This window comes from Neomonachus schauinslandi, chromosome 11 (genome assembly GCF_002201575.2).
Source record: "Neomonachus schauinslandi chromosome 11, ASM220157v2, whole genome shotgun sequence".
Taxonomy (NCBI): Eukaryota; Metazoa; Chordata; class Mammalia; order Carnivora; family Phocidae; genus Neomonachus; species Neomonachus schauinslandi.
Window position 1 is genome coordinate 1,468,848 of NC_058413.1, and position 9,627 is coordinate 1,478,474.

The following is a 9,627-nucleotide window of genomic DNA, read 5'->3' on the forward strand; positions in this document are numbered from 1 at the left end:
AGGACCGGAGTGATCCCTCAGCTGACCCTGAGCCTGTGCCCTGCGGTGGCCCAGCAAGGCCACCTACCGCTGACCAGAGGCTCCTTGCAAGAACAAGGGAGGCTTCTCGAACTTGTCACTGAGCTCTAAATAGAGCAACCCAACCTCGGCACCCCCCCCCCCACACACACACCAAGACTTCTTGGACTGGACGACAGCACGCGGCTGGGCCGGGCCAGGCAGCCTGGGCAGGTGGGGAGGCCCCTGTGCCCCCATTGGTCTGAGGAGGGCTCCATGCCCTTTCTGAGCGGGGGCCCAGCCTGGGGGAGGCCATTTATACCCCTCCCCCTGGGCCCACCAGCCCAGCTTGCCGCCGCCGGCCTGACCTCGCTCCCGGCACTGCTGCCCAGACGCTAGGTGAGGCCAGCCCGGCCAGCTTAGGCCGACGACAGGCACTTCTTGAGCTAGCTTGCAGGACGACGTCCCAGGGTGGGGGTCCTGGGGGTTGGGGGCCGCCTCCAGCAGCCTCTCTGGGGGGGCTTCCATGGAGCTGGGAGCCAGACGGAGATGCACTGGGAGGCAGCTGGTGGGGCAGGGGTCGTGGACAGCCCCTTGATCACCGGGCCTCACTTCCGGGTGGGACACGAGGAGGAGATTTGACAGGTTGAGGGACCCCAGGCCAAAGTGGGGAGCAGTTTCTTGCATGCACTTGGGCCCAAAGCCGAAGGAACAGAACTAAAAATAGCTGGATGGCTCTGGTGGCCACCTGCGCTGGCCCGCGCCCCCCCCCCGGGGCGAGCTGCGGCAACCCGGGCCCCCCCGCCCGGGACATTTCGGGAACACTTTCTCCTCTTCTCACCCTGGGAATCCCAAGACAGCGCCTCCAAGGAGGTCGGAGCTGGGGGCAGGGCGACAGGGGGCAGGGTTGGTCTGAGGGCTGCCCCCCCCCACCTGCGGGTACGGGGGCCGTGGCCCTCATGCCCAGGCCTTTTCTCTTCCACAGGCTCTAAGCCCAGGACTTCAGGATGGGGGAGTAAGTTCAGCTCCAAGCCCAGGGCCCCTGCCGCCCCCACCCTCCCCCCACTGGGGTGGAGGTCTCTGCAGCTCCCCAGCCAGCTCTGGCCACCTCCCCCCCCACCCCATCACACTGCCCCATCCATGTCCCTAACCTCTCTCTTCTCTCCCCCCTACTGCACCTGCCCCTTCCCTGGGACAGTGAGGAGGTGAGTACCTGCTTGGGGCTGGCGGGGCATGAAATACAGAAGGGATGGGACCCCTTACTTGGGATAGGTCCGAGGTCAGAGCTCAAGGGAAGCTGGCCAGCCCTCCCCTGTGAAAGTGCCCCACCCCACCACCCAGACACTGACGAAACAGAGGATGCGGCCTCCGTGCCTCACGGGGCAGGGGAAGTGGGGCTGTGGCCAGGTCACCAGAATCGCTTCTTCTTTTGACCGCTCCCCCAACCTCCTGGGCCCTGCCTGGATCCCCCGCCCCTCCCACTGCCCCTAGGCACGGCCCCTCTCCACCCACCCCCAGCCTTCGGACCTCACCTGCCACCTGGGCACAGATGTCCTGGGCCCGGGCCCCCCAGCAGGGCCTCCGGAGCCCCCAGGTCCAGCTGCCCCCCAGGCAGGGCCCACCGACCCAGGTGGGCAAGCGTGGAGGGATGTGGGGGTGCTGGGGACCCGGATGGGCCCTGACTCTGCTTCTTCCCCCCATACCCCGCAGAAACGCAATAGGGCCATCACGGCCCGGAGACAGCACCTGAAGGTAGGTGCTGCCCCCCGAGAGGGCCACCCTGGGGTGTGCACAGGCGGGGGCCCCACGGCCCCTCACTGGCCTGCCCCCCGCCCCCCGCCCCCCGCAGAGCGTCATGCTCCAGATCGCCGCCACGGAGCTGGAGAAGGAGGAGAGTCGCCGTGAGTCGGAGAAGCAGAACTACCTGTCTGAGCATTGCCCCCCACTGCACCTGCCCGGCTCCATGTCTGAAGTGCAGGTACCCTCCCCGAGCAGCGCTCCAGCCTGCTGCCTCAGTTTCCCCATTGGTCAAGAAGGGGGTTAGGGCAGGTGGACCACTGCCCAGCCCCCCCACCTGCTGCTCCCCCCCAGGAGCTCTGCAAACAACTGCACGCCAAGATCGACGCGGCAGAGGAGGAGAAGTATGATATGGAAGTGAGGGTCCAGAAGAGCACCAAGGAGGTGAGCGGGCGATGGGCGGGGCCGGGCGCGCGGTGAGGGGCACTCCGAGCCAGCGGGGGGGCCTGGCCACCGCTGGCCCCCACCAGCCCTCGCCCCCGCCTCACAGCTGGAGGACATGAACCAGAAGCTGTTCGACCTGAGAGGCAAGTTCAAGAGGCCCCCGCTGAGAAGGGTGCGCATGTCGGCCGATGCCATGCTCAAGGCGCTGCTGGGCTCCAAGCACAAGGTGTGCATGGACCTCCGGGCCAACCTGAAGCAGGTCAAGAAGGAGGACACCGAGAAGGTAGGTCGCGGTCCCCTCCACCCGCAGCGCGGCCCGGCGCCACCGCCCAGCGCCCGCCCCGGCGGGGCGAAACCGAGGCCACGGGGGTCTGCAGCCCCTTCCTAAGCTCCATACCAACCCCTCCCCAGGAGCGGGACCTGCGCGACGTGGGCGACTGGCGGAAGAACATCGAGGAGAAGTCCGGCATGGAGGGCAGGAAGAAGATGTTCGAGACCGAGTCCTAGGCCGCCCGCCACCCCCACGCCCGACCTGGCGCCCCCCGCAGAGTGAGGGAGGATACGGCTCGTCTCAGTGGTCAATAAAGGATTCCAATCCCCATGACTGGTCTGGTCTGGTCCCGCCCAGCCTCGCTGCCCACAGACTGCCACCGGGCGCCCAGCAAACTGCTGCGTGCTGGGGAAACCCGGGCCGAGGGGCCGCGGGCAGCCGCACACAGGCTTCTGGGACTTCAGGCGCTGCTGGGGGCAGGGTGCCTGCACCTGGGGCTGGGCAGCGCGGTCAGCCCCCTGCTGTCCCCCAGGGCTTGCCCTGGACACGCCCGACCCAGCAGGCCTGCAGGTCGATGGCCCAAGTCCTGTCTGAGCCATAGTTCTGGACCACGGCATGGTCATCCTAAGGGGACCTGCCAGGCCCAGAGACCCTGTCCATGCGGCATGGTTCCAGGCCGGGGGTCATGTAGGCATGCCCTCCCCAGGCAATGTGGGCAGCCCCCATTCCTCCTGCAGGGGGCACACGGGCACAGTCCGGGATCAGACAGCTCCCAGGGTGGCTTGTGCCCACGGAGCAGGGACACACGGAGCTGGGGTCCACGCTCCCGTCTGCCCCACAGCAGGCCCAGGGGGAGGGCTTGCTTTGCCTCTGCTCCTCCCCAGGGCCGTGGCCCTCCTCATACATCAAGGGACGATGTCCCAGACAGGCCCTGATGAGGACTGTCACAGCAAGGTCACGGCTGTCCCACCTCCTCTGTGGGGAATGACACGGTGACCCACCAAGGTCCCTCCGCTCAGATCTTCAGAGGGGTGCCCAGGGAGGCCAGGCTGCCCGCCGTGCCCTTGCCCTCTGGACGTGCCAGCAGCCGGACACGGGAAGGGTATGCCCTCAGCCGTGGGTCACCTCGAGGGACCACGTCAGCCTGCCCTGTGGCCTTGCCTGAGTTCTGCTCCCGGGCCCCACTGCCGCCCAGGGATCTGGGTCCGTCCTTCCAGGCGCTCCCTGAAGGCCCTCCTTGGAGAGCCTGCAACTTGGGGCCCAGCCTAGGCAACCCCTGGGCCCTGCGCCTGTAGGCAGGGTAGAGAGGACCCAGAGGTGTTCTGGGCTGAGGCGCATCCCATGCAGAGCGGAATGTGGGGATTCAAGGAGCAGGCTTTGGCGGCTGGATAGAGATAGAAGCAGTGCCCCACCACGGACCCGACAGAGTGGGGAGCCGGGCAGCCGTCCAGGGCCTGTGTCCACGGGGAGAGGAGGCAGGGACACTGGGGACCTGGCTCCCACAGCTCAGCTCACTGGGTTTGGGAAGACTCACCGCGTGGCGAAATGAGTTTTTTTTTAAAGTCAAGGAAATGTCAAACACAAAATTCTGGGTAGCGATCCCCCAGGGCGGGGGTCCGAGCAGGGACAGATGGAGTGGAAGCACCTTGATCCATGTAGGTTGGGGGATGTTGTAAGTCTTGGACTGGGAAGCGGATCTGTGGGTGTTTGCTACACTCTCTAATGACCACGTGAGTGAGTGAGGGAGGGAGCAGAGGACGCGACAAACCAGACCAGACCAACGAGCAGAAATGGAGACCAGCTCTGCACTGGCCTCCGCACCTCTCTCTCGCCCGCCCGGCCGTCCAGGTACCCCGGGCAGAAGGGCCTGCAGACACACAGCCTCGGCGGGATTTCTGCCAAGCGTGTGGTCCAGCACCTAGCACGTGGGTGGGGACGGCTCTGCATTCTAGAAAGATCTCTGCAGGGTGGAGAACAGGGGCTGGGGTGGGACAGGGCGTACGAACCACGGCCACCTCCTGGGAGGGACAGCAGTGGCAGATGGGGAGATATATAAGAGGCAGAGTCCCCCCGATTTGGTGGACAAGGCAGGTGGGACGCCCAGGCCCTTGTTGAGGGGGACCAGGCTGGGGGCTGTTCTCCAGGGAGGGGGCTCAGAGCAGGTGAGGGGCTGGCTCTCAGCTGTGGGTTTGCTGGATGCAGGGGTCTGGGCTGGAGATGGGGGTCTGGGCGCCCTCAGAAGTGAGTGCCGGGTGATGCCCCAACGACGGGCAGGCAGGGGAGGAGGGGAGGAGAATGCTGGTCCAGGAGGCCCCAGCCACACGCAGCCCAGGAAGGACCCCCAAAGGGAGGAGGAGAGCAGCAAAGGTGCAGGGACGCAGCCTGCGCCGTGGGTGATGCTGGAGGTCAGGGTAGACACGCAGCCCCAGGAAGCCCCGGGGGGACCTCAGCTGGGCTGTGGCCGGGAAGGGTGAGGGGCCTGGAATCGAAGTGCTGGAGGTCAAGGACAAGAGGGTGTGGGTGGGCGAGGTTGGTGTGTGTGCAGGTGGGCGGGGTGCACCTGCCTGGGGCAGGTTCGTGCCCACAGCCCTTTCCCTGTCGCCAGCCATGAGGCCGGGCGGTGAGCAGCGCCCCAGCGCCCAGGCCTTGGTCCCCGACTGCGTCCTGCACAGAGGGTCTTGTGGAGGAGGGGCTGAGCGCTGAGCTGGGCGAGCAGTGACATAAGTGAGGGACCAGGTGACAAGGACGCTGCGAGGCAGGTGCAACGGAAGTGGGGTTTTGTGCCGAACGGGCTGCCGGCCCTGGACACTGGCACGTGGTGATGCTCCCTGCAGCTATGGTGGCTTGAGTTCAGGCCTCCGTGGGCCTCGTGCCCCCGTGCTCTGCCAGGTCAGGTTCCGACCCATCCGTTGTCCTTCTCTGGCCTGACCTGTTCTGTATGTTGACCACTTCCCTGCTCTTGACCCCTCCTCGCTCACTCTGTCCACCCTCCGGTCTTGTCACCCAATGTCCCTGAGTGTGTGGTCCTGACACCTCCTTCCCTGGGGAACCCGCCCCACCCGGGCCTTTGAGGCCACCTTGCCCATGGACCCTGCTGCCCCTGGACAGTGGCCTTGGTGTCCCCCCGACAGCGTGAGTCAGTAACCCCCCAGGTCCTTCTGTGCTGCCCGCCCCGCAGAGACCTCCTCCCGGCCTGGCTCTCAGGGCCTCGCGCTCCTCGGCTCAGCACGCGCGCTGTCAGAAGCCCGCCTGGCGCCCACCGGCTGCCAGCAGAGCTGGTTCCGGCCTGGCCTGGGGTCAGCTTGCGGCTTCACTTGACCACTCACTGTGTCACCGGACACGTCACCGGACACTGCACCGGCCTCGGAGGGTTTGGAGGCCCGAGGACGGACGACACGAGACCTCTACCCTCTCGACACCACCCTCTTGCGCTTTGAACGATGCCAAGGGGACAAACGGTGGAGTGTCTGTGTCTCGGGCAGACTCAACTCCTCAGCGGAGGGCACGGCAGTCCTGCCGTCAGGATGGACGCTGGGTCCCCGGATGCCTCTCACCGCGTCCAGCCTGTCGGTGCAGGTTGAGTGCAGATGAGGGACAGGAGGCGCTTCCTGCGAAGGGAGGCATGGGAGGCCCAGCGGCCAGGGCTGGATGGCCCAGGGTTCTGGGGGGCGCTGCTGAGCAGGGGGCAGACCTGTGCTGACTTCCACGGCCTCTGTGAAGTGAGGGTGACAAGGAGGGAGGCCCAGGTGCCCCTGCAGGGGGGGGAACGGCAGTGTCTGAGCCCCTCCCTCCCAGGTACCTCACCAGGTGGCACCCCATGTACCCCCAGGCCCCACAGAGCGTCCTTGGGCATCGTGGCCCCACCTGGCGCCCCCAGAGAAGTGGACTGCCTCCTGCCCTTTGGCCCCAGCAGGTGTTGGGGAGACTGGGGGCGGGCAGCTGTCAGAGCCCCATGGCCAGAGCAGCGTAGACAGCAGAAATGCATCGTCCCTCCCGGTCCTGGAGGCTGGAAGGCCCAGCTCCAGGTGTGGGCAGGTGGGTCCCTTCTGAGGCTGGGAGGGAGAGTCCATTTTGGGTCCGTCCCCTGCTGCTGGTGGTTTCCTGGCTTCTTTGAAGTTCCCTGGCTTTTGCCCCCCCCCTCCCCCGCCGGCCTTCGCCTCCATCCTCACATGGCCTCTCCCTGCGAGCAAGTCTGACTCGAGTTTCCCCTTTTCGTAAGGACACAGTCATATTAGATGAGGGGCCCACCCTAATGACCTCACCTGCAAGAACACTATTCCCAAATCAGGTTCCGTTCTGAGATCCTGGCGGTCAGGACTTCCCCCTAGGAATTTGGAGGGGGACACAGTTTAACCCCCACCAGGAGGGATCGGGCTGCCTCTGGGCCTTTGGGGCTGGAGGTAGGCAGAGGGGGAGGGCAGCACAGTCCGGAGGGCGCTGGGGTCTGGGGAACACAGGTGCCAAGTTCTGAGAGGAGATTAAACAGGTGGGCTGGGCAGGTCAGGACAGGCCTTGGAGGACAGAGCCGGCCTCGTGGGCCTGGAAGGGGCCTGCACTTGGTTTCAAGCACCACTGTTTCCCTTTGGAAATTCCTAGTAGCTTTTGACTCAGAGGCCCCGCATTTTCACTTTACTCCCGGGCCCCTGGCGTCAGGGCGCAGGCCTAACCCTCAGGCAGCGAACGGCACGGTAGGGAAGCCCTGTGTCGGGGGGCGCCCCACCTCCATCTGCCCTCACCCATCCTGGCAATACCCCTACTGTTAACAGCCGGGATGCTGGCATCAACCTCACCACAAGCCAGAGGGAAGGACCCCAGTGGTGGGTTGACCCGGGGTCGCAGCCACGGACGAGGTGCTGGGATGGTCTGTGTCCCTGGGCATGCTGGGGTCCAGCCCCCACTCGGGTGGACATCCAGCCATAGCATCCTTGTCCGTGGTTGGACAGCGAGTGACCCCTGGAGACCACAGAGGGGACAGGAGAGGCCTCAGGCTGAGGGGTTCCTGGGGGCCCTGTGGGCTCCCCCGTGCAGCCCCTGGGCCTGGCCTCAGTCCAGCCCCGCCCCATAATCCCTGGGGCGGGACCCTTTCCTATGTCTCCAAGTGGGAAGGCTTCTTGGGTGTGTGTGGCGGGTGGGGGCTTGCGGCCCCCCCGTCGGCTTGTCCCTCGGGCGGGCCCCACCTGCTGGCTGAACACTCTGGGGGCCCTGTAGCCCGCCCCCACCTCACTCTGCCTTGGGGTCCTCTGCGGGTCACGTCCAGCAGGGTTTCTAGGCCCATGGCTGACCTGGGTGTGGCAAGATGGCCTGGCGCTCCCTCCTCTCCTTCTTGGGGCCCGGGATCAGCCCAGCTTGCCAGGGAAGTCTCTGACGCCTTCATGGCCAATTCTGGGTTCTGGCCCTCACAGCCCCCTGCCACCCCTCACTGACTTCTGAGCCCCTGGTCTGGCGACTCCCAGCAGTCAAGGACCGTGCAAGGTGGACGTGGCCTCAGTCCGTCCTCTTGTCCTGCCAGTGCCTCCCGGGGGAGCCCCTGAGCCCCCTGCCTCCAGACCCCAGTGACGCTGACTGGGCGTGGTCAGCTCCAAGCTCCCTGAGTATGGGGGTGAGGGGGCCGGGGGGAGGGCAGCTCAGAGAGCAGGGAGCCCAACAGTTCAGGAAAGTAAAGGAGGCACAGAGAAGATATGGGGGCGTGCAGCACGGGGCATTTCCTGCAGGGCCCCAGCTGTCAGTCGTCTGAAGAGCTCAGACAGGTCGGCGGGGCTCGGAGCAGGGCCTTGAGGACCACCCGGTCCCTCATCTGCACTTAGCCTACACCGATGGAGTGAGATGGCCCGAGGCCCAAGGCTCAGAGACAGGTGCATCCGTGCTCCACTCTGCAAGCTCCAGGAGAGTTCGAACCATCCAGAGAGGCCAAGGTGCTTCACCTGGAGGCCCGGGGTGCTCATGGAGAGCCAGCCAAGCACAAAGAGACTTCGAGGCCAGGCCTTCAGGGGATTCTCAAGGAGCGTGGGGGGCTGCCGGGCAGGTGTGTGCACACTGTCCCAGCCCCTGCATCCCCCGCCGCCTTCCCAGGGCCCCTCTCTGTCACCCCTGCCCTTGCAACTTGCCTAACACTTCCTGATGGCTGGTTTTTTCTCTCCTCTTGCATCAACTGATTAAAAAACAACACCCCAACCCCAGCCCCAATGTGCTTCAAACCTCAACCTGCAGCCGGAAGCGGGAAGTGAAACCCGGCTGGGGGTGGGGGCTCTGGGGCCCGCCGCCTGAGGAAGCACCCAGAACCACAGCACATACGCACGGCCCGAATTGTCCTGGCGCCAGCCCAATGGCGGAGGCTCCCAGCCACCCCAGCTCCGAGGAGCAGGAAGAGCTGTTGGCGGAGAAGGATGCCGGGTAGGGGTCTGTTCTGAGCGCATTTACACGGGGGGCGGGGGCGCTTCACCTGGTGGTGGACGGTGCCGTGGGGGCCTCAGGGCAGCACAGGGGCGGCAGGGTGCTTTCCTGGGACCCCGTCTCTCCCCATGCTGAGTGGACGCCTCTGCAGCGGGCTTTGCGGGGAGAGGCCAGCTCTGCCCACCAGTCCGTGGGACACCTGGGCACCTGATGCGGGGACTCGGACACGGCCCGGACAGCCTGGGAGTAGACGGGCCGTGGTGGGTCGGCGCGGGCCAGAGCTCCGAGGGCAGGAGGTGGGGGTGGGGGTGGCGGCGGGGAGGGGCCTGGGCCAGGAGGACTGGACGAGAGGGGCTGCTTGGCCCCGCGACCTCCGAAGCCTGTGCGTGAGGCCAGGCCGGGCCCCCGCCCCCGGGCTGCCCCGCTGCCTCGCGGTGATGGAGGAGGCCGAGGATGCCGGCTGGTGCCTGTTCTGGGGCTGGAGATGGAACATGAGGGGGCATGGGCAGCGGCTGTGTGCTGGCAAAGAGCTACCCGCACCACTGAGGTCAGAGCCGGGCAGAGAGCCCGCGGAGCCGCCGGGTGGCAGCCCGCACGGGGGCAGAGAAGGGCTGTCGGTGGGCCGGCATCGGGGCTGAGCCAGGCTGTGGGGGTCTGACGGCTCCGGGGCACAGATGAGAGTCGGGGCTCAGGGACGGTGGGGCTTCGAGGGGCAGACCCGTGTTCAGACAGGCCGGGGACGGACGCCAGTGGGGGATAGAGGCCCCCGCGCAGGAGGAGGACCGGGG

At 66.4% G+C, this 9,627-nt stretch overlaps 2 protein-coding genes across 4 annotated transcripts in view; both read left to right on the forward strand.

Annotated features, from left to right (window-relative positions):
• The first annotated feature begins 335 nt into the window (after positions 1 to 335).
• Positions 336 to 2,779, forward strand: TNNI2 (troponin I2, fast skeletal type). Its single transcript, XM_044919351.1, has 8 exons — positions 336 to 396; positions 983 to 1,012; positions 1,196 to 1,202; positions 1,708 to 1,749; positions 1,847 to 1,975; positions 2,089 to 2,178; positions 2,285 to 2,461; positions 2,590 to 2,779. The coding sequence occupies exons 2-8, from the start codon at positions 1,005 to 1,007 to the stop codon at positions 2,683 to 2,685; spliced, it is 549 nt and encodes a 182-aa protein (XP_044775286.1). The 5' UTR covers positions 336 to 396; positions 983 to 1,004; the 3' UTR covers positions 2,686 to 2,779.
• A 5,924-nt stretch (positions 2,780 to 8,703) lies between these two features.
• Positions 8,704 to 9,627, forward strand: part of LSP1 (lymphocyte specific protein 1) — an 87,726-nt gene continuing 86,802 nt past the window's right edge. For all 3 annotated transcript variants that reach the window (XM_044919237.1, XM_044919238.1, XM_044919240.1), the window contains exon 1: positions 8,704 to 8,839. In XM_044919237.1, coding sequence (XP_044775172.1) covers positions 8,772 to 8,839 — 68 coding nt within the window. In that variant the 5' untranslated portion in view covers positions 8,704 to 8,771. The remainder of the gene's footprint in view (positions 8,840 to 9,627) is intronic.

Bases quoted from the DNA above. Each gene is read 5' to 3' on its own strand.
- TNNI2 (XM_044919351.1), top strand. The intron at 1,976-2,088 runs GTACCCTCCCCG...GCTCCCCCCCAG, and splicing joins GCTCCATGTCTGAAGTGCAG to GAGCTCTGCAAACAACTGCA. The intron at 2,179-2,284 runs GTGAGCGGGCGA...CCCGCCTCACAG, and splicing joins TCCAGAAGAGCACCAAGGAG to CTGGAGGACATGAACCAGAA.